Here is a 24,272-nt window from a genome sequence, read left to right on the forward strand (position 1 = left end):
CTTGGGGGCAGCTAGGTGGCACAGTGGATAAAGCACTGGCCCTGGACTTAGGAAGACCTGAGTTCAAATGTGGCCTCAGACACTTGATACTTACTAGCTGTGTGACCCTGGGCAAGTCACTTAACCCTCATTGCCCGCCCCCCCCAAAACACAAAAAAGCCACATCCCAAGATCCCAGATTCCAGTCTGGAGACAGGAAACCTCAGATACTTATAAGCCGTGTGACCCTGGGCAATTCACTTAACCCCAATTGCCCTACACCATGCTATAGAAATGCTAGTCATGATGGTTGTTTGGGGGATGTTGTGTGGAAGGTGTAGATGTGTGTGATGGGCTGGCCCATCAAAGAGGGGTTAGATTGGTTCTGATTGGCCCCACAAGGCAGAACTAGGAGTACTGGGATCTAGGGGAAGAAGCAGCTCTAAGCCCGGTGTCAGAAAATGCCTCCCATCACTGAAAGCTGGGCCAAAGTGGATTGAGGTAGTGAGTTCCCCATCAACTAGAGGTCTCCTGGTTGGATGACCACCTGTTGGAGAGGGGACTCTTGTTCAGTCAAGAGGGTCCTGCACTCAGCTGGGAGGTCCTGTGTATTCTGTGTGGGGGGGGTAGGTAGGTTATTGATCAACAAGTATCATCAAGTACCTACTATGTGCCAGGCACCGGGCTAGCCACAAATAAAATGAATGAAGCTGCCCACCTTGAAAGGCACCCGCTCCCCCTGGCAGAGGGTCCTGAAGGCCCTAGAGCCTCCCTACGGGCTCCACCCTGTGCAAGGGGAGCCTCTGGGGGCCTCTGGGAAGTTAAAGCCGGTCTCATGGTCTGATTTAGCTTTGTCAGAAAATTGGCTGGATCCTCTGCAGGGTGACGGGTTTATTAAGAAGGCGGAAGGGGGCAGCTAGGTGGCGCAGTGGATAAAGCACCGGCCCTGGATTCAGGAGTACCTGAGTTCAAATCCGGCCTCAGACATTTGACACTTACTAGCTGTGTGACCCTGGGCAAGTCACTTAACCCCCATTGCCCCGCAAAAAAAAAAAAAAAAAAAAAAAAAGAAGGCGGGGGACGGTCTCCTGGGCGGGAGGTCAATCCCAATGGCAGCCAGTCCTGGTCTCTGGGTCTCAGCCCCCTAGTGGGACTGAGTGTGTCCAGCCTAGGGGGTGGGGACCTCCTGTTCTCTCCTGAGTTCTGGGGCTGCTTTCTCCTCCTCTCCTTCCATCACTTTACTCCTCCCCAGGTCTGTGAAGGGTCGCTATGTGAAGAAGGGATCAGGCTTGCCCCAGAAGGCAGAACAAGGAGCGGCGGGCTGGGGAGAGTTGAGGGAAGGCAGAATTGATGGGGGGCCTTTGAATGTCAAAGAGAATTTCTCCACAGGAGGTGGCTCCCCATCACCGGACGACCTCTTCTCCAGAGTGTTGTATATGTGCAGGTGCTAGACTGGACTCAACACTCAAACCCTTGGGCAAGTCATAGAACCTTTCTGTGCCTCAGCTTCCTTTTCTTTAAAATGAGGGAGTTGGTCTAAAAGGTCCCTTTCAGCTCCAAATCCATGATCTCCTGACCTGTGGTCCCCATGAACTCTGAGATCATACAGATAGTGAGTACCTGGGATGGGATTTGAACCCAAATCTTCCTGACTGCAAGTCCAGTGTTCCGTGTAGCCACTATCCACAGTCTCTGAGTTGAGCTGAGCCTTGAAGGATGAGCAGGTCCAAGACCCTCAGAGAGGAGGGAGGGGATGGCTTGAATTGGGGAGGGAGTGGGTGCCTCCAGGAGACCTGGGGAGGCTACAGTGGATGTTCTGATGGGTGGGAGGTCACAGACCCTCCCCTGGGCTATGCAACCAGAGACCTTGGGGGCACCTTCTCCGTCTCCTCCTCTGACAGAGGAGGAAGAGGCTCAGACAAGGGTTTGTGACTTGCCCAAGGTCACACAGCTCATTTGCGGCTTGAAGTCAGGCCTCTTATTTCCTAGCCTAATGCTCAGGCCACTTTGCAAACCCAGTTCCTTTTACTTTACAGATAAGTAAACTGAGGCCCGTTGTGGTACAGTGTGGGAAGAGCCCCTGCTCTGGAGCCAGAGTACTTGGGTCTGAATCTCACTTGTGACTGTTACTACCTGTGTGACTGGGCAATTCACTTGATCTCCCTGGGTCTCAGTTTCTTCATCTCTGAAATGGGGAGGGTTGGCCCTGCTGTCTTTTGCAGTTCCTCTGAGAGTTATGATCTGATGGGAAATGGCCTCCCCGGGGCCTCCCCAGGGCCAAGACGGAGGAAGCCCCACACTTCTCGTTGTTGGGCTCCCTAGAGTTTCTGACAGACGTGCCCAGGGCGCCTCTGACTGTGGCATGTGGTTGTGTGTCTCCCTACCCCTGCAGCCAAACAGGTGTGCCCCGCCGAGAAGCTGAGCTGCGGCCCCTCGAGCCACAAGTGCATTCCCTCCTCCTGGCGCTGTGACGGAGAGAAGGATTGTGAGACGGGCACCGATGAGGCCGGCTGCACCACAGGTAGGGAGCCCCGGGAACCGGGAGGGCAGAGCTCCCAGCACCTTCTACAGGGCGGGGAACTGAGCTCCAGGGAGGTGGTGGTGGAGTCTGTCCGAGGTCATGGGTCAGTGAGAGGCGGAGTTCTGGGGCCTGACAGCGGCTGGACAAAGGGGGTGGAGAATGAACAGACTGTACCCACACCACACCCACATTATGCACAGTCCCACGCCACACATCACACACTCTATGCGCCCTCGCACACACACACACACACACACACACACACACACACGCGCGCGCGCGCATGCACGGCCTTCCCAGAAAGCCCTCAGACAACAGCCACTTGCCTGCTTGGCCGGTCAGGGACAGGGGGGCAGCCTGGAGAGGATTCCTCTCCTCCTCCCTTTCAGTGACTGGCAGCCTGGGTTGCCTTAAGGGCTCTGTGGGGTGTTGGCTCTGGGGATTGGGCTGAAGCCTAGGAAGGCTCTGGGGGCTGGGACACCAGAGCTGGGCCCTGAAGGCCGGCAGGCAGGAGCAGGCCCAGCTGGCACCAAGGTCTGAGGCCGTGGAGCTGGGTTGCTCTGAGGCTGGCCTGACCGCTGCAGGAGGCAGAGCTGAGAGCATGGGAACAGATGGAGCGGGATGGACAGCAGGCCCTGAAACTCGGGATTATCTTCTTTTCTGAACAGTGATGGGACCAATTGGGAAGAGGCTGAGAGGCCATCTAGTGTGACAGCTTTCTTTTACAGCCAATGAAACTGGGGCCCGGGGTGGGGGTGAGGGGTCATGGGCTCAGAAGGAGCCTCAGACATCATCTGGGCCAACCCCATCATTTTGTGAAGGAGGAAACTGAAGCCCAGGGAGGAGAATTGATGAGCCTCAAGTTGTTCTGGGATTGAATAGCTGAGGCAAGATTCGAACCCAGGTCCTTTGACTCTAGCATGTTGCCTCATACAGTTCTTAGGAAGTTTTTCCTTAAAACAAGCCCTGGTTCAAATCTCAGCTCTGCCACTTACTAGCTTCATGACATTAGAGAAGTCATGCAGCCTTTCTGAGACTCAGTTTCCCCATCTGTTTTTTTTCTTTTTGGTAAGGCAATTGGGGTTAAGTGACTTGCCCAGGGTCACACAGCTAGTAAGTGTTAACTGTCTGAGGCCGGATTTGAACTCAGGTCCTCCTGACTCCAGGGCCTGTGCTCTATCCACTGCGTCACCTAGCTGCCCCAGTTTCCCCATCTGTGAAGTGGAGAGATGTGAGGAGAGTTCTTTGTGAGTCATTACATGTCAGAGAGATGGGAGCTTTTGTCATGTTGACTCTAAAACTGGGTTCCCTTCTGGGCACCACGTTTTAGCAAAGATGTTGGTGTCGTAAGAGGGTGGGCTGAAGGGAGGGCGGGTGTTAAGGCTGGAGCCAGGGAGTCTTAGCTGTTCTCAGATATCTGAAGGGCCACCACAAGCCAGAAGGATTAACTTTGTTCTGTGTGGCTCCAGCGCTGGGAGGTGAGGAGGGGGCAGCAGAGTTACCAAGAGGCCAGTCTGGGCTCCAGGTGGCAAATCCTTCTGCCCCTTGATCCCAGGAAGCCGGACCGCCTGAACCGTCTAAGCCTGAGGCTGGATGCTGGGGTGGGAATGTCGCCAAAAAAAGTCCCTGGGGCTAATTCAGTGACTAGAGACAGCAGAGGAAAAGGAATCAGACAGGTCCTATACCCCCAAGGAGATGTGACCGGACGAAGGCCTCCACCCCTTCCTAGAAAATCTGGGACTCTCCTAGAGAAACTTTGGAATGTTGATTTGCTGGGTACCAAGGGAGGCAAGGCAGCAAGCATCTAGTAAGTGCTTACTGTATGCCAGGCATTATGCTAGGTGATGAAGATACAGAGACAAAAACCCCCAAAACTCTCCAGTCCCTACCTTCAAGGCAGGGGACAGGGGAGGTCCTAGGCTGGCCACTAGAGGAGATAGAAAGATGATTCTGGTATAACCCCTGTACTCAGAGAGATCGAGTCGGGTAAGGGGATGAAATGGGGACCAATGTTAACTATGGCACATACAAGAAAGACAGTGGAGGGACCCTGGTTGGCTGTGGGGGCCCAGGAAGGCTGAGAAGGTGGAGGGACACTTGAGCTTGCCCTTGATGGATGACTAGGATTTTAGAAGGCAAGGGAAGGGGCTCCAGGCATAGGGAACAGCATGAGCAAAGGTGTAGAGGTGGGAGAGTACTGGATGTGTTAGGGGATAGTCTGGCATGTTTGCCTCCCTCATTAAACAGCTCTTTGACAGCAGGGATTGTTTGATGTCTGATATCCCTTGTGCTTAACATAGTAGGTACTTAATAAATACTTGTTGACTTGAGCTGGAGGGGACTTCTGGGATATCAGGCTGAAAAAGATCCTAGAGCCATAGTTTCAGATTCAGGGATTCAGAGAGTGCCTTGTCCACCCCTCGCCTTTTACACATGAGGAAATGGGTGTGACGGAGCGGCCCTAGTGTGTTCCCGACTCACGTGTGTGCATCTTTTCTCTCCCCCTAAGTCTGCTCCCCCAGCGAGTTCCAGTGCAGTAACCGGACATGTATCGCCACGGTTTTTGTGTGTGACGGGGATGATGACTGTGGGGATGGCAGCGATGAGCGGGGATGCCCAGCCCAGGCCTGCGGTCCTCAGGAGTTCCGCTGCAATAGCAGCGCCTGCATCCCCGAGCGCTGGCTCTGCGACGGCCAGGCCGACTGTGAGGACCGGTCAGATGAGGTGCCTGAGCGATGCGGGCGCCAGGCGGGCACAGCGGCCCCGGCCACCTGCAGCGCCAGCGAGTACCCCTGCGGCAGTGGTGAATGTATCCACCTGACCTGGAAGTGTGATGGGGACGCGGACTGCAAGGACAAGTCCGATGAGGCCAGCTGTGGTGCGTGCTGGGGGAAGGGCAGCTCTGCTCCCCCTCTCTGGGCTCCAGGAGCCCAGGGGAGAGTGAGGCGGGTGAAGCTGGTGGTCTCTGAGGGTCCCTCCAGTTCTAACAGGGCAGGGTAATGGAAGGATGACAGGCAGACTGCGGGAAGAGATGAAACATCCCCGGCAAAGGGGAGCCATGATGGGAATTAAACAGAGAAATCCTGGGAAGATCCCCTGGTCAGGAGGGACCCCAGGCCACCCTGGGCCTGCTTCCTTTCCACCTCCCTTACCCTTGTGGGCATCCCCTACATGAATGCAGATTGCAGCCCATCCGGGTTGACCTTTTTCTTTGCTCTCCAGCCATAAGATTATCAGAGATGTTTGCAGAACACTTGAGGGTTTACAAAAAGCCTTTCCCTTAAATGAGATAATGTTGATAAAGTGTTTTACAAATTTTAAGGCGCTATATAAATGCTAGTTGTCATTATTATTCTCACCACCTTACAACGCCCCTCTCAGGAGGGAGTCAGGGCAGGCTCTGCTGTGCCCAGCCCATTAAATGCCAAAAGCATCATCCCAGATGGCCATGTTCCTTGGGCATCTCAAACTCAACCTGCCCTAGCACAGAACTCGTCACCTTCCCCTCCACCCTGCCCCCTCCCATCCCCACCAGACCCTTGTCCCCTCTCCTGGGCTTCCCTCCCACTGTCTAGGGCCCCCATGAGTAAGTCTCAGGGAGAGGAAAGGACTTGCCTACTTTCACACAGCCAGTGAGTGTTGGGCTAGGCCTGGCACTCTGGCCTCGGGACTTCAAATCCAGGGCTCCCTGACCAGGACCTATGTTAGCTAGTGCCCAAGGGCTGCCAGGATGGGCAGGGGACACTGAGCACACCCCCGCTATGCCCAAGAGGAACCCTGCCCAGGGCTGTCCCCAGCCAGGGCTCCGCCATCTCTGATATGGGTGCACTCTGAGAAGAGGGGAGGCACTTTTTTTTTTAATGTATAAGGTATTTTATTTTTTCCGTTACATGTAAAGATAGTTCTCAACTTTTGTTTATACATGCTTTACAATTTCAGATTTTTCTCCCTCCCTCCCCTCCCTCCCCCCTCCCATAGACAGCAGGTAATCTGATATAGGTTATATCTATATATCTCTATACATATACATATATATATACACACATATATATATACACATAATAACATTAATCCTATTTCTGCATTAATCCTGTTACAAGAGAAAAAATCAGAGCAGTGATGCAAAACCTCAAAATAGAAGGGGAGGCACTTTTGAGTGACCAAAAATATCAGTGCCCACATGCAAAGCCTGGGAGCCCAGAAATGGCACAACACAGACCTTGCTCTTATGGAGCTGACATTGTAATTAGGGGCCAAGAGCTCTGGATTTGTGGGGGAAACCCCATTCTGCTGTTACAACCCTCATGTTGTTGCTGTTGAGTCATTTCAGTCGTGTCTGACTCTTGCTGACCCCATTTGGGGTTTTCTTGGCAGAAATACTGGAGTGATTTGCCATTTCCTTCTCCAGCCCATTTTACAGATGGGAAAACTGAGGCAAACAGGGTGAAGTGACTTACAGAGTCACACAGGTAGTAAGCGTCTGAGGCCAGATTCAAACTCAGGTCCTCCTGTCTCCAGGCCCAGCACTGTATCTATCCACTGTGCCACCCAGCTGCCCCATGGCAAATCATCTTCCCTACAGGCCCCTCTGTTTGCTCCTTTGCAACAGGAGAAGGCTGCTCTGAGTCTCCGGCCCTTCCCTAGGAGATGTTGCCACCACAGATAGTCAGTGATACAAGGGAGAGAGTGAGATGAATTTGAAGGAGGGGTCCTAGCAATGGGTGGGGACAACTTGAGAAGGGGCGATCATCTCACCTCTGTTTGGGGGTTTGGTGGGGAATGCAGAATTTAGAGCATCGTCTAGTCCAACCGAGGCAGTTTCCAAGCCCATCCCGTATCCCCAGTTAATCACCGAGGCATGGGCATGGCCCTGGCCCTTGGCCACACGGCGCTGCCATCCCTGCCTCGGTGGCGTCTCCCTGTCCCCAGTGCCCATGGACAGGGAGGCGAGCGTCCCTCTGCCCCCTGCCCTGGCCAGGCCCCAGCCGGAGGTTTGTGTTCCACTTAAGCAGGATGTGGCTCAGCTGGAGAGGGTCCAAAGAAGGGCAATCAGGATGGTGAGGTGTCTGGGGATGGTGCCATCCATAGATTTAATTAAAGGAGCCAGGCCTGCTTAGCCCAGATTAAGGAAGATTTGGGTGAGACTCAGAAGAGGAAGAGGGATTAGCTTCAGGTTTAGGGGCTTTCAAGGGAGGGTCATCCGGCCCCACCCCCTCGGGTCACAGACCCAAGATCATAGTTTGGATCATCCAGCTGAGGTGCAGGGACTTACCCAGGGTCATTCCGGCCAGCTGATCTCGAAGCCCAACTCCAGCTCTGCCATTCTGTTGTGGGAATTACCAAGTCTGTGTAATAGAAGTCCACAAAGAGGAGGCCGGTGAAGGCCAAGGGCCTCTGCCCTGCTTGGCCTAGGAGAGCAGAAGCCCCGGAGGGAAGTCGTAGGAGGCCATGAGGCTGGTCGTCCTCTCTCACAATGAGAGGGGTCCCGGGGGGATGGCCTGCCCGGAAGGGAGCGAGGGCATCTGGGGGAGCCTCAGTCACTCCTCCCCCATCACTGTCCAAGGCAGGGGGGTCCCAGAGCACCAGGTCACACCCCACAAGTTTTCTGATCTTTCTCTTCCTGCTAAGTGGGAACAATCCCCCTACTGAGTAGGCAGGTGTTTTCCTCGCTGTGACCCTTCCCGTGTGTCTCCTCTCTCCTTTCTCTGAAGCCGTGGTGTCCTGCCGTGCTGAGGAATTCCAGTGTGCAGACGGCTCCTGTGTCCACGGGACCAAGCGCTGTAACCACGAGCGGGATTGCCCAGATGGCAGCGATGAGGCTGGCTGCCTGCAGGGTATGTCCTGGGCCAGCTGGGACCATGGGGACATCTTCTGAGCTTGCACTGGATGGTCATATCTCCAGTGGAGGAGTCCAGGGAGTCTGGGCCTCTGGACTGGGTGCTGGCCCTGGGGCCTGCTGGGAGGCTAAGAGCTCCCTGGGGCTGGGCCCAGGCCTAAATGTAGGGGTCTCCCTGCCCTTGGAGCAGGGCTCCTTTGGTGCTGATGCCCATAATTTACACTTTTGCCCAATCCCATGGGCCCCTGGGGAGGGCCTGGGGAGAGGGTGGGTCAGAACCAGACAGACTCTGGATCCTACAGGTACTGTGGGATCCATCTGGGCCCTGCCTCTGAGCAGGGCCCGACCCTAAAGTGGCCTGGATCTCCTAGGATCCATTCCCTGTTCCACCCACTCACTGCTACATACCGGGTCTCCCCTTTCACCCCCAATGCCTGTAAGTCGTCCTAAATCCCACTGGCAGGATGTGGAAGGAAGGGACGGAGACCTCACTCACCATTCTAGCTGTCTCAGAGGAGTGGTTTGCCTTTGAGGGGGCTAACTTCCTTGTCCCTGGAAGGATGCAGAGCGTGGCTGCTTGACTGCTTGTCGGGGTGTTGGTGAGGAGTCGAGCCCAGAAGCCCTGAGTGGGTGAGGGGGCTTCCCAACCCTTCTTTTCTGTTCTAGAGGCTGGTGGGAGGCCCAGCCCTTCTCTAATCCCCCCGATCTTCTCACCCACTGTCTTGGTGGCTCCTCCATACCGGGAGGCCCCCTGGGCCTGGCTCCGCCCCGTCCCCCACCAGCCTAACAGACTGCTCTCTTGTCCGACCCGACAGAATCCACATGCGAAAGTCCCAGCAAGTTTCATTGTAAGAGTGGAGAGTGCGTGGACAGCAGCAAAGTGTGTGATGGTCGCGGAGATTGTCGTGACCGGTCTGATGAGCCAATGAAAGAATGTGGTACGGCCCCCTGTGCTGGCACCGGCCATGGCGGGGGATTCCCACTCTCCCCGCCCCCTCCTCTTCTTCCTGCTCTGCCCTTCTCTCCCCACTAATTCACTGTGTGACCTTGGGCAGGTCACCTAACCTCTCTGGTCTCTCTGCCTTTAAAACAATGGGGAACGGGTTCTCTGACCTCAGGTCCTTTCCAGCTCTGACAGCCTGTGTTTGTTTTCTTCGGCCTCTCTCTGTCTGCACCCTCACTTGCCACACGCCAATGCTGGGCTCTCTGGGACGCTCTCTTTCTCACTCTCTCTCTCTCTTGCTTCTCCTGTGCTGCTGATGTAGCCAGGGTCTTAACCCTACCTCCACATCAAGAAAGAAAATCATAAACCAAGGAACAAGTCTTTTCTGGGCTTCTCAGATGGCAGAAGAAGCATCTTCCTGGTAGATGGTGAGGTCCCTGTCACTGAATGTATGCAAGCAGCAGCTGAGTGGTCACTTGTAGGAGATGCTGTAAAGGGGAGGGGAAGCCTTGCTTCACACCTAGCTTGGCCTGGTGTCCCCAGTGTCCTTTTTGGCTCAGAATCAGTGAGAAGTCATTAGTGCAATTTGTATCAATAAGATTGGCAAGGAGCAAGTAGTAGGTGAGAACCCAGACCTCTACTGTAAAATGAATCAAGACCTAGAACCCTATGGACCTCTCTGGGCCTCGGTTTCCCCTTCTTTAAAATGAGGGGGTTGGCCTCTGAGGTCTCTTCCAAGTGGAGGCCCATGGGCCTATGAAATGTGAAGAACGGAGCCAGAGTTGAAGGTCACATCTACTGGAGGTCAGCAGGGAGAGGGGTCAGCAGGAGGCTCAAATAGTCGAAGAAAGGGTGGGGAGCATTGGACTGGGGGGTGGAGAGGCAGGTGCCTTAGCCAGTTGGGGCTCGATGCCTACCTTGCCAAGCCAAGCTCCCAGAAAGGTCGGCTGGGGATGGAGAGGAATATGGGAACCCTCAGATTCTGGGACTGGGTTCGAATGGTTTACTCCATGCCCATATCCCTGACTGCCCCAGGGATGGGTCTTGAGTGCTGTGGCCCTAAAGGTGGGCTCATCTCTAAACCTGCATCCCCTGCCCGACATTATTCCCATAAGTCCCATTGATTGGGCAAAGACTCTGTTGTCCGGGAGAAGGAAAACACTCCACCATCCCTTCCCTCAGACCTGCCCATTTGGGGAGGGGGAGTCACAGTCATCTGACCTCAGTCTAACACAGTAATACTCTTTGGGGATCAATATAAAGTTCTGCCCTTGGGTTCAGAGGACCAACTATGCAAGCACAGCTTGACAGAGGTGTAGCTAGCAAGCTTTTTGTAGGGAAAAGGCCTGAGGGTCCTACTTGACCACAAGGGTAGCATGAATCAAGCTTAACATGATAGAGTAAACAGAAGAGCTGGTGTAGTCTTGGGCTCTTCTTTCAATAGAGGCCTGGTCTGGGGTAGCTAGGTGGCGCATTGGATAAAAGCACTGGCCTTGGATTCGGGAGGACCTGAGTTCAAATCCGGCCTCAGACACTTGACACTTACTAGCTGTATGACCTTGGGCAAGTCACTAAACCCTCATTGCCCCACAAAAATTTTTTTTTAAAAAATAGAGGCCTGGTCCCTTAACAGCCCAATGTGATAGGTAACCCCTTCTGTGATGCCTGGGGTGCTTAGCACCTCCTTCCTTTATGAAGGACTTAGGGATATGCCCAAAATGGGATGCCCAGGATGGCGAGCAGGATGGGGATTGTGCTCTTTGAGGGGTTAGAGAAATTAGGGGTGCTTAGTCCCTAGGGGGGAACGTGATGGCTGTCCCAAAGTACCTGAGGGGCTGTCGGGTGTAACTACTCAGCCCCAGAAGGCAGGACGTGATGGAGGGAAGTTACAAAGCAGCAGTTTCACAACTGATGTCTACAAACCCTTCCTAAGCATGGGATGGGGTCTCAGAGTGGGGCTGGATAGTGACTTTCCCCTTACCGGGGACCCCAGGTCAGGGAGGTGTTGGCTCCTACCAGGCCCAGGGTGAGCCAGCTGAGTCCCCTTCAGCTCTGACGGGGGCCCTGTCCCATTGAGTGACCCCTCCAGGACATGGCAGAACCTTCCAGAAAAGGGGAACAGACCCCTCTGCCCACCTTTGGCACCCCTTCCCTCCCCCTCACCATAGCCCAGGGAGGAACAGAAATCAGCCAGGGCACATTAACCAATTAAAGCTCCTTTCTTCCTCCCTGTCTCTCTTGCATGACTTACCCAAGTGAAGTGTGCATGGGTGTGTGTTTGTATGAGCATGGTACATATGTGTTGAGAAAAGTGTTGTGATGCAGTGTCAAGTTTGGGGTTCTTGCTGAGGACTTCTAGGACCCCTGACCTGCTTCCTTGCCTGACTTCCCTTTGGGATGGCTTCTTGGGGGGTCGTGGAGGCACTTCCTCTCCGGAGCCCCCGGGGTGACCCAAAGAACCCCTTTTGCCTTACCCCTCCCCTTAGGCCTCTGGGTGACCTTGGACAAGTCATTTCAACTCTCAGGCCATCGGGATTCCTTAGCTCAAAGATGTAAGGGCCAGGCTAGATCCCAGAGGTTCATTCCAACTCAAAACCTCATGATCTGGAAGCTGCCAGCCCCGCTAATGACATCCAGGTCCCATGATTTCCTGAGATATTTGTGTGCATGTGTAGGCGTCACTCTACTGGGGTCACTGCCTGCTCTGATACGTTTGGCCAAGGCTTGGAAAGAGCAGCCCTGGATGTGCAGATGAGCCTCCCTCCCCCACTCACCAAAGTCCTCCCAGGGTCCCAGACGAGCCAGTTCTGCTCCCCCTCAGGGAGTTTGGAGACACCCAAATAATCACGAGCAGTGAAGGAAAGATGCCGGTGAGCGACGGGAAACAAAGATCGCTGGGCCCTGGAGCCTCGACATTGTTCCCTAGAGCTCAGGACTGGGGAAAGGGGTCTAAACGTGAAAGATGCCGATAGACATTTTGGACATAAATCACTGTTCTGGGGCCTTGGTGTGGCTCCTGCCTGGCCCTTGGGCATCCTCCTCCCCCTGATGACACCCTCCTGTCTCGGGGTGCAGGAAGGCCTTGGAGACCTGGCTCCTGAATGAGGTGGGGCTTCCAGGCAGCCAGACCCCCAGGTGGCTTCACAGTGCAGGGGGTTGTGTGAGTGCAGGTCTTCAGATGAAAAGACCTTTTATTCGAATTCTGACTCTGCCCTTTGCTCTCTGCGGGACCCCGGGTCAGCCATCAGTTTTCCCCATCTGTAAAATGGGAACAATGGAGTCAGGCTGCCTCCTTCGCGGGCTGTTATGCAGAAAGTGTTTTGTAAGCCTGTGGGTGACAGAGACGGGAGGAGATGTCACCACCACCATCATCATTGTCATCGTCATCGTCATTATTGTCATTTCAGTTACGACAGCGGCCCGGGGAAGGAAGAGGCAGCCCAGGGGTAAAGGGGACTCACTCCTCTGCATGGCTTGGGGCACTGCAGCTGTGCATGATTCTGGAGGGGGGACGGGGTCTTGAGCACAGCAGCCTTTGCATCGCTGGGGACCTCTGCTGTGTGCGTGTGAGCTGGGGATCCCAGAGGCGCCTGAAGCTGCTTTGGGGGCTGCCCCGGGGTGGGTTGGGGAATGGTGCCAACCCTCTGCTTGGGGCAGCTGCGCTGACGCTTCAGCGGGCACAGGGCAGAGGGGCCACCGATGCAGGGAGCAGCCTCTCCCTTCTACCAAATACTCATGTCTGGGGCTGGGGCCTGTCTGGAAGGAAGAGACAGACAATACCACCAGGGGCTCTTTTAGCTCTGGGCAGATAAAGTTTCTGAGACAGAGCCCCTGGGAGGGGAAGGTGTCCCAACAAACAAAGGGGTGTCTATGCCTAGGCTACTGCCTAGTGGGTCAAATGAAAAAGATCTGGGGGTGGGGGGGGTCTTAGTCAACCACAAGCTCTAGTATGAGCTTTCAGTATAGTATGACTACTTAAAAGCACCCCGCCCCCAACACTAATGCCTAAGCTGCATTACAAGGCACAGCCATCACAGAAGGTCAACCATAGTACAGTGGAAAGATCCCTGATTATATTTATATTTATAAATTTTTTTTTTTTTTTGCGGGGCAATGAGGGTTAAGTGACTTGCCCAGGGTCACACAGTTAGTAAGTGTCAAATGTCTGAGGCCAAATTTGAACTCAGGTCCTCCTGAATCCAGGGCTAGTGCTTTATCCACTGCACCACCTAACTGCCCCCAAGACCCCTGATTCTAGAGGCAACATGACTTGGGTTCAAATCATGCCTCTGTCACTCCCTGTGGGACTTTAAGCAAATTGCTTCAACTCCCCAGGCCTCAGTTTCCCCCTTTGTAAAATGAAGGGTTAGGCCAGATGGCTTTCCATGGTCCCCTTCAGCTGCCTTAGGATCCAAGATCCTCTGTTGTCTGTTGTCTCCCACACTGGTTAGACCCCACCAATTGTGCCCAGCGCTCTGTTCTGGGCACCACGTCTCAAGGAAGATGTTGAGAAGGGCATGTGTCCAGGACAGGATGGTAACAGGCCCTAGGAGGCTTGTTTAGCCTGGAGAATTAGCTCTGAAGGGACGAGGTGGTATCTTCTACATGTATAGAGGAATTCTTATCCCCATCCTTCAGGAAAACCAGGCACTTTGAGGGGAAGTTACAAAGAACCCCATATAGTCTGGATGGCAGGAAGAACATTCTCAAGACAAGAGCTGGCCAGAAGTGACAGGGCTGCTATGACAGGGAGTGAACCCCCTGTCACTTGAGGTATTCAAGAGAAGGTTAGCTTCCTGCCAGGGAGGGTGCAGCCAGGATTCCTACTGCATTTAGAAGTTCTCCAGTTATTGGCAAAGGGCCAGGTACCTGGGCCACCAGGAACCCCAGAGAGAGAGAGAGAGGGAGAGGGAGAGGGAGAGGCTGAGTCAAAGTTGGACCGGGAAGGAGAGGCCTGGACCCCACCCCTGCCCCCTGCTTTGCCCTCTCTCAGAGCTGAGATGGCGCTAGAAGGAAGCAGAACTCCAAGGATCCTTCTCAGTGATCCCGGGGCACCTCCCCCCTCCTCAGCACCCCCTCACCCTGGGGTCCACTCTGACTCCAGGAGCCTCAGACCTGTTTTTCTTCTTCTAGAAGCTAACGAGTGTGCCCACAACAATGGTGGCTGCTCCCACATCTGTAAGGACCTAAAGATTGGTTATGCCTGCGAGTGCCCACCAGGATATGAGCTGCTGGACAAAAAGACATGCGGAGGTGAGGGCCCAGGGGCCTGATGTGATGGGGACACTATGCTGCATGAGCCCAGTCTGATGCCTCTCTGGTGCTCTTAGTGTGTGGAGTTATCTCTCTCGGGGTCTCTACCTGATGGATTCCCTAGCTCTACTCCACAGACACCTTCTCTAGGAAGCTTCTCCTAAAAGAGGATGTCTCTCTGATGTCACCAGCAGTCCACACAAAGCTTTTTTGGCCACAAGTTCAGTATGAGCCTCAGCGTCAGCTGGGAGAAATGTCAGAGGACCTGAGCTTAAAGAATAAAAATTTTATCAGCACAAACCCAGGGGCTGCATCTCAGAAGTTTGGTCTAAGCCAGATGAGCAGGTTGAAGAAGATCTGGGGGTTATAATAGACCACAACTCAGCGGGATGTGACAGTCCAAAAAGCTAACACAATCTTGGGCTGCATTAAGAGGGGCAGAGCGAGGGTCCACCTAGGGCATCATGCCCAATTCTGGGCATCATTGTTTTACAGAATAATCCTCTGAAGTGGGTACTACCTGGATTCCATTCACCCCTTTATAGACGAGGGCACTATACAGCTGTCCTCTAGAAGCCCTTTTCCCCCATAAATGCCATTCTCCTCTAATCCCCGTTCATCAGCCACCCTCCCCACCCCCGAATTGTCCTACAGTGACAATTCACATTTATAAAGCATTCAGGGAGGTGAGTGGTGGGAATGTTCATGTCCCCATTTTATAGATAGGAACACCAAGGCCCCAGCAATGTTAGAGCCAGAATTCCAGCTTCTGACTTCTAGGCTCATCCCTTTCTTCCCTGCACTTGACCTAGGCCTTCCGTGTTGCTCCTCGTTGGCTGGTGTTTCAGAGCCCATTGGACCCTGCAGGGGCAGGGGGACCTCCTTACTGTACACTCTCAGGGGACCTGTTGGGGGTGGCAGCAGGGGCAGCGGTTGGTGCCCAGTGGCCACAGGGGTGGGTCTGTGATGGGCATCTGTGCCTCCCCTTTACTCCCCATCCCTCCCAGACATAAACGAGTGTGACAACCCGGATGCCTGCAGCCAGATCTGTATCAACTACAAGGGTTACTTCAAATGCGAGTGTCACCCGGGCTATGAGATGGACACACTCTCCAAGAACTGCAAGGCCGTCGGTAAAGGCCAGGGGGCAGCGCGGAGGGCCTGGGCTCTGGGGCGGGCACACAGGAATGGAGGCAGAGGCCGTCCTGGTGAGAGAGATGAGCCTTGTCTTGGCCCCAGAGGGCAGAACGAGGCAGGGATCGGGCAGGGACCTGAGGCCAGGGGGGCCTGAGGTCAGGGGACAGCCACTCAGAATTCAAGGGCCCGCCCGTCATCCGTGAGGGTGCACACATGTACACCCATGCACACGTGCACACGTGCACACGTGCATGATCAATACAACAGTCCACGTGTAGATGGCCCCTTTCCTGTTACTGAGCCCATTAGTGTTCATCGTCTCCTTCGGGCCTCCCAGAGCCCTGTGAGGTAGGCCAAGCTAGTGCCAGTGTGGACATTTTGCAGGGGAGGAAACTGAGCCCCGGGGGGGGGGCATACAGACTCACCCATCAAGTTAGAGCCAAAGGCCACGCTGCAAACATATTTCTGCAAGTAGGGGCTCTCCTGAGCCTTCCATTCTGGGGCTCACAAGGGGGCAGCCTTGGGGAACCCTCCCATAGACGGTGTCCTGGCCTAGGAGGCTCTGATTGCATCACTGGCTTGAAAAGGAGGAGGGTGCAGGGGGAGCCGGGTCTGGGGGAAGGGAACCCAGGGGGAAGGGTGAGAGAAATGTGGATTGGGCACCAAAGACCAAGGAGCTGGCTTCCTTAACCTCTAGTTAAGGAACCAAAGCGGGGAGAAGTGGGGAGGGGGTGGGTTCCAGGAGAGGAGTAGGAGGGGCTGGAGAGTTGAGAGAGCGGGAGGAAGGGGGCTTGGGGAGCAGGCTGGGGGTGGGGAGCAGGGAGAGCAGAGCCTGGGGTGGGCAGAGAGGTCCCTGGGGAGGAATCAGAGAGGGGGGAAGACTATGACCACCCGGCCTCTGCCTCTTCTTACCCTGACACCCCCCCCCCAACTCAGCAGGCACGAGCCCCTCCCTGATCTTCACCAACCGCCATGAAGTGCGAAGGATCAACTTGGGTAAGCGGGACTACTCGCCCCTCATCCCCATGCTCAAGAACGTGGTGGCCTTGGATGTGGAGGTGGCCACCAACCGCATCTACTGGTGTGACCTCTACTACCGGAAGATCTACAGGTGAGCCGGTGCAACGGGCACCCGGTGGGGGCAGCGGGACCATCCACCCGGCAGTGATTGGATGAGAAATGGGGAGTGTTCTACCTCCCTTTTACAGATGACAAACTGAGGCTCTGAGGTGGGCAGGTAATAAGGGTCTTGGTATCCCTTGATTCTTACTGAAGAAACTGCGACTCGGAAAGCCTCCCTCTAAATGGTCACACAGCTGGGAAATGTCAGGGCCAGAATTAGAACCCAGGACTCCTGACTTCTGTGATCAGTCAGTAAACAGTCATCGGAGGCATAACAGAAGTCGTATTGGCCTAGAATAATAGGCACACCTCAGAGATCTGCAGGGCGGGTCCTCGCCCCCTCACACAGATCACAGGTATCTAGGGGAGGTACGGTGACCAGAGATGTCTATCCTCTGATGGCCAGACCTTTGGCAATGACCTCCCCAAACTCCAGCAACTTGGTCCTTGAACGACAGAACCACAGTCCAGCCCCAGGCCTGTAGTCAGGGACTTTGTGGCTTGGGAGGGTCTGGCCGAGTCTCCTCTGGAACCAACAGTCTCCTGGAGGACTTTAGAGACCAGCTAGATGGATACACATACAGACACACACACGCATGCACGCACACAAGGCTTCGCCTCTTCTAAAGGGCCCTCCTCCCATCCCTCACCTCATTTGTTCTCTAGAGCAGAGGTGCACATCTAGGATAGAAGTGGGACCCCCAAACCATGCATATGGTACCTGTTGGTGTAGAAGACCGCATATTAACATCAGCTATGTTTTGTTGCATTTTCATTTCTTTTGCTAAATATTTCCCAGCGCTGTTTTAATCTGGTGGCCACCCCAGCGGGTGGTAGCCCGGATGGGTATTATTTTACATATAGAATGTAAGCTTCTTGAAGGCAGGGACTGTTTTCCTTCTTGTCTTTCTCTCTCCGGCACCTAGCACAGTGCCTGGCACATTGTAGACCATTAATAATTACTAGGCAGCACAGTGGATAGAGCACCTGAGTTCAAAGGCAGCCTCAGACACGTACTAGTGGGCAAATCACCTAATGCTGTTTGCCTCAGTTTCCTCATTTGTAAAATGAGCTGGAGAAGATAAAAAACCATTCCGGTATCCTTGCCAAGAAAACCCTAAATGAGGTCAGGAAGAGTCAGATATAACTGAAAGGACCCGACCACAATAAATGCTTGTGTTTCATTGAGGAGGAACCTGAGGCCTAGAATACGGATATGCCTGCTCGGAGTCACCCAGTTAGAAATGGCAGCACTAGGGGCAGTAGATGGCGAAGTGGATAGAGAACCGGCCCTGGAGTCAGGAGTACCTGAATTCAAATCCGGCCTCAGACACTTAACACTTACTAGCTGTGTGACCCTGGGCAAGTCACTTAACCCCAATTGCCTCACTAAAAACAAAAAAAAACAAAAAAAACCAGAAATGGCAGCACTAGAATTTGAGTCCAGGGTGTCTGACTTCAAGCCCAGTGTCCTTCTCCAGCCCGCAGCCCCCTTCTCAGGGCTCAAGTCCCAGCAGGTGGAAACTGATAGATTCGGAGGCCAAAGACCTGAGTTCGAATCCCAGCTCTGCCACTTCACTACTTCTGTGAAGACTCATTGGCCTCCGGGGCCTATAAGGTACCATCCCCCTTATATCAACAATCCGATGAAATAAATGTGAGGCCTTCTAATGACCGTGGCTGCTCATATTATTGGTTATCACGTGAGTGACTCCTGCCACCTGGTGGCCTCAGTAGGAACTGCAGAGGATGTGGGAGGATGCTTATAGAAGCTCCAGACTCTGCATGTGGGATCCTTGCCTGGCACCCACGCTGACCGCCCCTCTTAAAAGTAAGGGATTGCTAGTGGAGTGGCCTCCTCACAAGTGATCTGCCCCACTGCTAGGTCCAGATTCCCAAGGCCTGGATCTGCCCTGCAGGTGTAAGTCTCTCCGTTGTCCAGGGGAGTTGTCAGTGTGAACAAAGCTGTGGCTCTTTTGGGGGGTAGGGAGGGCTGGCCAGCCACTGGTGTAGGCTGCCCCCTCCAGCCAGAGATTGGCCTGCCTTGGGACCTGGTGATCCCCAAACCCAGCAGAGACATTCGATAGGCAAAGCCCTGCTGGACACAGCCCCAAATGGCTCTGACCTCAGCCCAGGCCCATGCCAGGGGAGGCACCTCCTGAGAGCCTTGGAGGGGAGTTGTGGAACCAGTGCTATAGGCTTGAAAAATGCTTTCTCCCTGAGAACCCTTTGTAGGAGGTAATTGGCCAATCAGCAAGCATTTATTAGGCTCCTTATGTATGTCAGGCACTGATCCAAGTGCTGGGGGTAGAAAGAAAGGTGGTGCAGGCATGATTATACCCATTTTATAGACTGGGAGCCTGAGACCACAGGAAGTCATAAGGTGAAAGGATATAGATCTCAGAGTTCATCACATCCAAGCCTCTTGCTTTACAGAGGAGGAAATTGAGGTCCAGAGGGGAGAAGAGACTTGCCTATGGTGTCTGAGACAGGATTCAAACCTAGGCCCTCCTGGCTCCAAATTCAGGTCCCTGCCTCCCTAAGCAAAATGACTTGGCCAAGGTCATGCAGCTACTAAGGGACAGCTAATATTCAGTCTTGGGGCTCCTTTCCACAGTCCCAAGTGGGTTCTCCAATCCACCCACATGCTTGGGCCATCCCTAAATTGCTCCTCCCCCAGATAATCCCATGAATTGCCCCTCTTTTTGCCTGTAGAAATTACGGCTTTGGCTGCCTCTGGCCATGAGGAAGGAGGAGGCAGAGATACAGAATGGCCCTCAGCCACATTGAGCTGCCCTAGTGTCTCCAGGAGAATTCAGACCACGTCGCCATCCCCACTGGGCTTTGCAGGGATGCCACTTTAATCACCATTATTCACCAACACTTTAGAAAACCCCTAATTTTATCAGTGCAGGCCCCGCCATTGGCCATCCCCCACAGTAGCAGGCGACTCCGTGGGCTGTTGGAGCCAAAATACTTCACTCCTTGTGGCTGAGCCCTGGGCAATGAGCCTCAGCCAACTTAGCAGACTGCAGGACCTTGGACAGTGCATCTGGGCAGCACCAGAAGCCTATTTCAGTCTGCGTTCTGTCAATATCATCCTTCAGTTTCTCTGGAGGTGGATAGAATGTTGCATCAGTAGTCCTTTGGGATGGTCTTGGATCCTTGTATTGCTGAGAACAGTTCTTCACCCAACAATATTAGGCAGATATTTGTTAACGCCTATTAAGGGCCTGGTTCTGTGTTAAACATCCGGTACAGAAAGACAAAAACAAGATAGTGCCTGCCCTGATAGAGCTTACGTTCTACTGGGGAAAACAGCACATATAGGGGAAATTATAGGTACAAAGTAGTTTCAGGCGAGCAGACGGTAGCAACATGAGGCAACTTGGTGTCGTGGGAAGAGGGCTGGGTTTGGAGGGAGATGATGGAATTCTGGTCCTACTATGGGACCTCTCCCTTCCTGTGTGCCTCAGTTTCCTCACTGGTTGGACTAGATGACCTCTGAGAGCCTTTCCAGAAGTGCTCTGGAAGTCCTGTGAACTAGGGCAATCAGGATAGACTTCCTATAGGAGGCAGTATCTGAGCCGAGCCTTCAGAGGTGAAGAAAGAAAACATGGCATGTGGCACAGCCCGGGCAAAAGCATGGCATGCCACACACAGACATATCAAATAGACCAGGGGAGTGGGGAGGTTTGAGGTAGAGGAAGAGGCATGTATGATTGGGTATGTTCTGGTGGCTTCTTGGCCCCATGTCTGACTCTGTTCCCCCCAGTGCTTTCATCGACAAGGCCAATGATCGGACAGAGCAGGTGGTCCTCATTGACAGCCAGCTCCACTCACCTGAGGGCCTGGCAGTTGACTGGGTGCATAAGCATATCTACTGGACCGACTCCGGCAACAAGACCATCTCTGTGGCCACTGTGGATGGTGGCCGGAGAAAGACACTCTTCAGCCATGACCTGAGTGAGCCTCGAGCCATTGCTGTGGACCCGCTCCATGGGTGAGTCACGTTTGGGGGTGGGGGGAAGGGATAGGCAGAAGGATATGGTTTCTGGCCTTGAGGCCCCCTTGGGAAGGGTCAGCCAGGCCCCGACCTGACCCCACACCATGTGGGATGTGTACTTAACAATGGTCCCACTGGCCCAGAGACTCGTTCAGCCCCTACAATTGGAGGCAGAGTGCGCAGCACCAAATTTTGTACCACAAGACCTGGGTTCAAATTCTAGTTCTTCTACTTACTATCTCTATGACCTTGAGTCAGTCATTTCCTTTCTCTGGGCCTTGGATAACCTCCTGTAGAATGATGGGGTTGGACTAGATGACCTTCAAGGCCCCTTCCAGATGGAAATCAATGGTCCTCAGAATGAGGATGGAGGTTACATTTTAATTGGGGGGGGGAACATAATGTCTAAGAGGCAGCTGGGTAGTGGGGATGGGGGGGAGATAAATCCACATACAGTTGCATGGCGGGTGAAGGGGGTCCATCCTAGTTAGACACCTCTTGCTGGGCTGAGAAAATCAAGAACAGGCCAGTCTGAGCCCAGGGTGGCTCCAAGGGCAGGATCCCAGAGTCTCAGGGCTTGGAAGGATGGAGAAAGGTATCTGGTTCAGCCTCCATCCCTTCCAATGTAAGTGTCCCCTCCGGGGCATCCATCCCTGCCTGGGAGTCGTTCAGTCCCTCCTTGATCTTCTCCAGTATCAGGATGTTCCCTGCTTCTCTTTGAGATGACCCTGGTAAGTGCCCCCTGTCAGCTCCTCCCTCACCCCCCACCCATATGGGCCTATGGCATGTGGTGAATGGGTCATCGGTTTTTGGAGTTCCCCGTGACAGCCAACAGAAGTCTCTAGATATTGATGAACCACTGGCTGTGTACCAACCCTGGGCTGCCAACCAAAATGCAGCAATCCCTGCTTGTCAAGGAGCATACTGTGGCACCCACCCCCAGGTTACCTCTGCCTTGTTGGTCCATAGTCATTGTTGCCTCTCCCATTAGGCCGTGAGCTCTTAGGGGCAAGGCCTGCCTTTCTTTGTATCCCCAGGGCTTCATACAGGGCCTGGAACAAGTTGGTTTAATCAATACCAGTCGGATCAATACTATAGGATCCCTCACAATATGGGGCCCTTGCACTGCATTGAATCATCCTTCCTGCAGTCACCTGTGACCACTGTTGCCCTATCTGCCCTCTCAGAGCTGGTGTGTGGGGCAGTCTCCCCATCTTACATTTGGGAAATATTAGGTCAAATGACTTGTAGAGTTGACATCTGTGCCAAGAATAAGTTACAGAAGAGCAGGTTTTACCCCAGTCTAAGGAAGAGCTTCCTGATGACCTGGCCTGTCCAGTGATCACATCAGGAACATTGTAGGAAGATTCTCTGACAGAGTGGGATTGAGTTAAACCAAGTCTCTTTATCCTGAGAATCTCACAGTCTTGGATCCTTTGCTTAGTACAAACCTAGAGTGCCTGAGTTCTCTTGCCCACTGTGATGCCCTGAGGTAACATTAGCGCAGTGCCTGGCACATAGTAGGCACCGTATAAATGTTTATTCTCTTCCCTTCCTCTTAAGTCTTCCTGCCTTTTTACTGTGGGACATTGAATGAATGAATGTATTTTTAAGTGCTTACTCTGTGTCAACATTGTGCTAAACATTGTTGTGTTTCTCCCCCCTGTCTGGCCCTTCTAGGTTCATGTACTGGTCCGACTGGGGTGACCAAGCCAAGATCGAAAAATCAGGCCTGAATGGAGTAGACCGGCAGGTGTTAGTTCTGGACAACATCGAGTGGCCCAATGGTATCACCCTTGGTGAGTCTAGAGATAGCCCAGGCCCACTTTTTGCCTTCACTAGTTTTGGGAAGCCCATGACTTCATCATGTCCATCACTGCTCTGAGCACAGCCTCCAATTCTTTCTGGAAGTGTCCCCTCTAATACAGATATATGGGTAGATAGCCTCACAACCTGATAGAAACATGATGCTGAGACTTGAATGGACTAGACAGAGACATAGACACAAGAACAAACCATAGATACAGAAATAGACATGGACATGGAGGTATATTTCAGTGCTTTAGAAGATCCAGAGTCATCATTAGGAGGCAGCATAGAATATTGGAACGTTTGTCTGGTTCATATAAAAGAGAAGCTCATGGAATGCCCAGCCCCCAGACCCTTCCTTCCTGTTGATAAACTTTTACCTCATGTTATCATTTAGTCATGCCCAACTTGTGTCCAGCTCTTTGTCCATGACTATATTTGGGGTTTTCTTGGCAAAGCTACAGAAATAGCTTTGTGTTGTATAGAATGGGGCAGCTCAGTGGCATAGAGCGCTAGGCCTGGAGTCAGGAAGACATCATCCTGAGTTTAAACTCAGCCTCAGACACTTACTAGCTGTGTGACCCTGGGCAAATCACTTAACACTGTGTGCCTCATTTTCCTCATCTGTAAAGTGAGCTGGAAAAGGAAACAGCACACCACTCCAGTGCCCCCAAATGGGGTCACAGAATCACACATGACTAACAACAAGGTAGCAGAGCTCAGTGCCAGCCCAGGTTTTCTGATTCAAAATTCAGTTTTGTTCCGCCATGCTGCCTGCCTCTCGTCTGGTCCAGCCACTGCCTGAACAAGACCCCCTTCTCCGACATTGCTTGGGCCTCTGTTTGAAGGTGTTCTGTGACTAAAGCCTGTTGTGGACTAAGGCTTCCCATCCTGCTTTGGGACGCTTCTACGTATAAGGGTTTTTAAAAAACAAAAACCCACCAGTAACAAAATTGGCCTCTGAGACTTCTGCCACACTGTTATGAATGGCCAGTCCATAGGAAGTCAGAGTAGAAACCTTCCCCTCGCTGGGTACTGTTCTGTGAGAGGACACAAAAGGGAGGTTAAAAACCTGGGGCAGAGAACCAAGGGGACAGGAGGGAAGGACGGACCTTTGATCCCTTCAGTGTGGCTGCTGTGGCTACTAATAAAAAGCCTCAAAAGTGCCGGGCGCAGGAGTTCAGAGAGGTTTCAATCTATTCTTCTGGGTCTCACCTTCCACAGATCCCCGAGGTTTGACTGTAGTTGTGTTGGGCCAGTGGAGAGGTGTTGGCCACACTGGGCTGTGTGCTCTGATGTGTGCTTGGTGCTCACTTGGTGCCTGGAGCTGTGTAATGGGCAGAGACTGCTTCTAGCCACCACCTCTCAGGGAACAGAAGACTTCCTGGAGGAATGGGCAGAATGGGTGGATGAGAACAGATTGTTCCAACGGCCACGAAGGCAGCTGAAGCAGGCGACGCGGAGCCTTAGAGCTTAGTCAGGCCTCAGAGGCACTGAGGGTATCCGAGCCATCTCCAGTCACCTTGACTTTTGTCCTGCTGCCGGACTCCAGTGACCCTGGGAGAGAGTGAAGCTGATGACTTTGTGCATTTCACGCCTGAGTCAAGATGTCAGCTGTGATGTCATGGGTCCTCTTAGGAAACAAAGTGCAGTAGGAAGAGTGGTG

At 53.4% G+C, this 24,272-nt stretch overlaps 1 protein-coding gene across 5 annotated transcripts in view; it reads left to right on the forward strand.

Annotated features, from left to right (window-relative positions):
- LRP8 (LDL receptor related protein 8) overlaps positions 1-24,272 on the forward strand; it is a 130,355-nt gene that overhangs the window by 84,306 nt on the left and 21,777 nt on the right. The window contains exons 4-12 of one of the 5 annotated variants that reach the window (XM_044002475.1): positions 2,372-2,500; positions 5,010-5,378; positions 8,212-8,334; positions 12,687-12,725; positions 14,413-14,532; positions 15,540-15,665; positions 16,606-16,780; positions 20,567-20,794; positions 22,478-22,596. In XM_044002475.1, the coding sequence (XP_043858410.1) occupies positions 2,372-2,500; positions 5,010-5,378; positions 8,212-8,334; positions 12,687-12,725; positions 14,413-14,532; positions 15,540-15,665; positions 16,606-16,780; positions 20,567-20,794; positions 22,478-22,596 (1,428 nt within the window). Of the gene's footprint in view, positions 1-2,371; positions 2,501-5,009; positions 5,379-8,211; positions 8,335-9,151; positions 9,275-12,686; positions 12,726-14,412; positions 14,533-15,539; positions 15,666-16,605; positions 16,781-20,566; positions 20,795-22,477; positions 22,597-24,272 lie in introns of all 5 variants that reach the window. The other 4 variants (XM_044002473.1, XM_044002474.1, XM_044002476.1 and 1 more) reach the window with 4 other exon arrangements.

This window comes from Dromiciops gliroides, chromosome 4 (assembly GCF_019393635.1).
Source record: "Dromiciops gliroides isolate mDroGli1 chromosome 4, mDroGli1.pri, whole genome shotgun sequence".
NCBI lineage: Eukaryota > Metazoa > Chordata > Mammalia > Microbiotheria > Microbiotheriidae > Dromiciops > Dromiciops gliroides.